Source organism: Corvus brachyrhynchos, unplaced genomic scaffold, assembly GCF_000691975.1.
Source record: "Corvus brachyrhynchos isolate BGI_N302 unplaced genomic scaffold, ASM69197v1 scaffold65, whole genome shotgun sequence".
Lineage (NCBI taxonomy): Eukaryota > Metazoa > Chordata > Aves > Passeriformes > Corvidae > Corvus > Corvus brachyrhynchos.
In genome coordinates this window covers 499,871-504,642 of record NW_008238365.1, presented here as the reverse complement: position 1 = coordinate 504,642, position 4,772 = coordinate 499,871, and the positions used below count along the sequence as shown (strand labels likewise).

General features: G+C 58.8%; 1 protein-coding gene across 1 annotated transcript; it reads right to left on the bottom strand.

Moving 5' to 3' along the window:
* Positions 1 to 828: 828 nt before the first annotated feature.
* Positions 829 to 4,772, bottom strand: GPATCH3 (G-patch domain containing 3; the record flags this gene model as incomplete). The annotated part of the gene is made up of 6 exons (XM_017736220.1): positions 829 to 1,204; positions 1,587 to 1,714; positions 1,887 to 2,008; positions 2,261 to 2,320; positions 2,981 to 3,155; positions 4,335 to 4,772. Coding segments are annotated over 6 exons (1,143 nt in total), but the record flags the coding sequence as incomplete, so codon positions are not given.

Sequence of the window (4,772 nt, the reverse complement as noted above, 5' to 3'; positions counted from 1 at the left end):
CCAGCACATCCACAGCCACACTTTTTTCCAAAAGAATCACAGAATCAATTGGATTGGAAAAGACCTCTGAGAGCATCGAGCCCTAGCTCTGACCAAACAGCACCATGGCACTGAGTGCCACACCCAGTCTTTCCTTAAACACCTCCGGGGGACAGTGACTCCACCACCTCCCTGGGCAGCCCATTCCCAATGTCTAACCCCCCTTTCTGTGAAGAAATTCTTCCTCATGTCCACCCTAAACCTCCCTGGAGCAGTTTAAGACAATGTCCTTTTGTCCTGCCACTCACTGACCAGGAGAAGAGCCTGACCTCCACCTGGCTACACCCTCCTGTCAGGTAGGAGGAGAAATTCCTCCCTGCATTCTCTCCCTTCACCCCTTAAGGAAGTCACGCAGGGCCTGACCTTCCCCATTCACACTCAGCCCTCCAGCTCTGGGTCACTGGGACGGAGGCTCGCCCCTGTGCCGTGCCTGGGCCAGGAGAACGGGGCAGAGCACCCTGGAAAGCCGTGGCAGGCAGCACCCACAGGTGCCCAACCGCAGGGCACCGCCTCCCCGAGCATTCCTCTGCAGGCTGCCAGGACAAGCCTTTCATCCCGACGGGTTTCTCCGAGCAGGGTGGGATTGCCACGCCCAAGGAACGCTCGGGCAGCAGCAGCGGGACAGTTACGGTGCCCTGTCTGTGCTTGTCCTTCCCCAGCTCTCAGGCTGCAAGTTCTGCTTCCTCAGCCTCACCAAACACACCAATTTGGTTGATCCCAGCACGAATATAAGTTTTAACCCCCCAACATCTTTCCCCATTCCTACTGAACACCATTTCCTTTCATTTGTAAGGTTCAATTAGTGGGGAAAAAACCCCCATCGTGGCAATTTTTATTACAAATCCGTATTTTTACTAAAAATAAATATATAAACACCCTGCTTCACACTGAGACCAGGAGCCAGCCTGGACTGGGGAGCAGGACAAAGGCTGTGACAGTCCCTGCTCAGTGTGGCTGGGACCTGAGGCTGCCCAGGGCGGGGTGGGACGCCCGGACAAAGGCCATGTCCTGCCTGTACTTCATGGCCGTGGGGGGCTGGCGCCGGAGCAGTTGGTCACCCGTGTCCTGGGGCTCAGGGTCATCGTAGATGGTGGAGATGACAACAGAAGTGTCCCCACGGGGCTTCTTCCTCCTGATAAAAGTTGGCAGCTTCTCCCCGTGGTACCTGGAGGGAAGCAGGAAAGGTTTGGTGGGAGGCTGCAGAGGCCACCAGGCATCCCTGTGCTTCCCAGCTCCTTTCCTGGAATGGTTGGGTTGGAAGGGGCCTTAAACCCATCCCGTTCCACCCCCTGCCGTGGGCAGGGACACCTTCCATAGACCTGCACGTGGTTCCAGCCCTGCTCCAACACCACAGCTCCGCTAAGGAGCCCTGGATTGTCAGGAAGAGCAGCCTGTTTATGTGGAATTCCCCAGGTGTGCAGGGAAAGGCAGATCCCTGGGACAGCCCTGTCCCCACTCAGCTCCCCTTGCAGCCTCTCAGCTGCTGTGAGCCCAGAGAGCCTGGGCAGAGGTGGGAACAGGGGCTGAGAGGGCATTTGGGTACTTACCCCAGCCCCCTCTTGCACCTGGGGTTCTGACCCTCGTTATCCAGAGCTTCGGCCATCCCAGAGTTGCTGCTCCCCAGGCCCAGCCCCTCTGTCCAGCCCTGCTGCTCCAGGACCTTCCTGCCAAAGCCCTGGGAGAGGGGAAAAAACCATCACAGACTTGCTGGACAAATCCCACCCTCATCGTCCCAGAGCCTTCTGCCCTCCTCCCACACCCAAGACCTCTCCTCTGCCTACCCCACACCCTGTGGGCATCACCCCTGGCACAGCCCCTCCTGCCCTGAGCAGGCACCCAGAGCTCACCTTGGTGTACCTCTCGAAGGTGCCAATGTGCTGCCCTGACACGGATCCATCCTCCAGCCCATCCCGGAGCCGCCGCTCCAGCCACATCTGCACTGAGTCCCGAGCATCCTTATCCCCTCCATCTGGGGAGAAAGCAGCCAGAGTCAGCGCAGCACAGCTCAGGGAGGCTGCTCAGCACCAGCATTTCCCCCAGAGCACCAGGCAGAGGAGGCAGAACCTGTTCTTTTTGGCAACGCTTGCTGCCAGACCAGAAAAGCATTGTTTCAGGTTCACTGACGGCTTGGATGCTTTCAAAGGATGACAAAGAGCTCCCCAAATTCTGCATGGTCAGAATTTCCCTGGTTTCCCTGGGGTGGGTGGCTCAGCTCTGATACCTTTGTCATAGTAGATGCTCATGTCCACGTCCCAGTCATCGGCTGTCTGCTCGTCAAAGTCTGCCAAGAGAAGGGAAGCAGCACTTTAGGCAAGGTCTGGCACAGGGGAGCTCTTTGCTGGTGGCCCAGCTCCCTATTTTCCCTAACAAAATGGGAAGGGATCACAGAATCATTGAGGATGGAAAAGATCTCCAAGACCAATCGCTCCAGCTGTGACCAGTTCCCACCTTGTCACCACTGAGTGCCACGTCCAGTCTTTCCTTGGACACCTCCAGGGATGGGGACTCCACCGCCTGCCTAGGCCTGACCACCCTTTCCATGAGGAAATGCCTCCGGTGTCCAGCCTGCCCCTCCCCTGGCCCAGCCTGAGGCCATTCCCTCTCCTCCTGCCCCTGTTCCCTGGGATCCCCTCTGGCTGCCCCCTCCTGTCAGGGAGCTGTGCAGAGCCAGCAGAACCGGACACAGCACTCGAGGTGGTGCCTCAGCAGTGCCAGCACAGAGGAAATGGCAATAGAGACTCCCCCAATCCCAGAGCCCACCCAAGAGGCTCCCAATGGCACCACAGGGTGCTCTGGGGGGGCTCTGGTGACCAGTTTTGTGCCCAAGGGAAGGCTCAGAAGCCATGGCAAGGTGTTGGTGGCTCCAGTTGACCTGGACTGCTTGTAAGGGCTTAAACCTGATGTAAGCTGGTGGGCTCAGTGACACAAACACCAACGTCACCTCCGTCCTCCTCCTGCCAGAACTGGGCATCTGTGTAGAACACGAGGCCGGAGCCGCCCTTCTCCCACTTGAGCTCGATCTCCTCCTCGAAGAGCCGCTCCCGCGCCCGCTCCTGCTGCGTCACGTCCTCGTGCAGGGCCTCGTGCCGCTCCCACTCCTCACACGTGTCATTGTCCTGCGAGCACAGCCCAGCAGGGAGCTGGGGGACGCCAGCACGGCCCCGTCCCTGCTCCCTGACCCCTTCCCAAGGCCGTCCCTCTGGAGCAGCTCCGCCGGCAGAGCCGGGCCCGGCCCGCGGCGCTCAGGCCCCGACACGACGGATGAGCTCATCCCCTGACTAACGCCACTGCCAGAGTCAGCAGGGAGAAATCCCACAGCACACCCACTCCACAGGCCCGACCTGCCCCGCACAGATGCCCATTTAAGGAGCAGGTGCGTTGGACCTGAAGTCAGCACTAGCAACGAATTAATTCCACTCCAGCTGATCCCTAAGGAGATTGTGTGGGCTCCCAGGAAGCGGCGCCCTGGCACAGACACAGAGCTGCCTGCCCAGCTCTGGGCACAGCCATTAACCAGCCAAGGAACAGCCAAAAGAACGACTGCAGAGCCAGGAAACAGCCTGGGAGAAACAGCTGGAGGAGTCTGTTTAGTCTGGAGAAGAAAAGACTGATTAAAAAGCTGGAAAAAGGAGGGAACAAAGCGCTCTCTGTGCTCCCTGTTGCCAGGAGAAACCAATGGGGTGGAACTGCAGCAGAGATTTGGCATCTGAGTTAATTCTGGTGGAGGAAAGAACGGGAATGGCTTGCCTGGGGTTCTGTAATGACAGAGGTTTGGGAGAACAGGCCAGACAGGCGTCTGCCAGGGAGAGGGGTGGGATGGCTCCTGCCCAGCCCAGTTCTCCAGGAGCCTTTGTCACAAAAGCCACTTTCCTCAGAGTGACTAAACTCCAAGTGCAGGAGCATCCAAGGTCAGCCCTTTGTGCAGCTCTGCACGTCACTCCCAGCACAGAAACGTGGTCCCCAACCTCCATCACCTCGTTTCCCAGCAAAGCAGAGCTGGGCCCATCTGCCAGGCAGCAGGGCAGGGTCTGCTGGGCAGCAGCAGCCTCCCCTCTGCTCCTCCTTACATCAGACACTTTGGGACCAACCCCTACGACCACCCTGAGCAGTTTTGGGGGGTTCAGGCCCCCCTGTCCCTGCCCCAAGGGGCTCAGTGCACCAAGGGATGAACAACTGTATTTTAACACTAACAAGCCATTTATCCAACTAAAGGAGTAAAAATGAGCTCTGAGAGTGGGATCTGCCCTCATAGCTCCAGCAGCTGAGCCTGGATGGTGCTGGAATATTCCACTTACATCACCTGAGTGCGACTCCTCTTCCTCCTTCTCCTGCCCCTCCTCATCCTCCGCGGGCCGGGCGGGGTGAGTCACCCCCGCGGGTGGCACAGGCTCCTCTCCCTCCGTGATCTCATCCCCTGCAGCCGTGTAAACTCTTTCTTCCTCAGCAACTGTCTCAGTGTTCTGGTATTCAAAGGGCACATTCCCATACCTGCGGGATGAGCCAGTCTTTGGAAAATCCAGCTGCAGTTTCTTGATAACGCGGGGGGGCAGCCTGCAGGCCCGGATCAGCTCCAGGAACACGCTCAGGGGGGTGCCCACGTTCCCAAAAGGCATGAAGGAAGGGGGGTTGAACTCGGGCAGCCGCTTCAGCTGCGCCTCGGTGACCGATTCCCCGGCAGCCGCCCCGTCCTCGCTGCTGGGAGACGCCTCCGGGCCTGCAGGAGAAAAGCGATG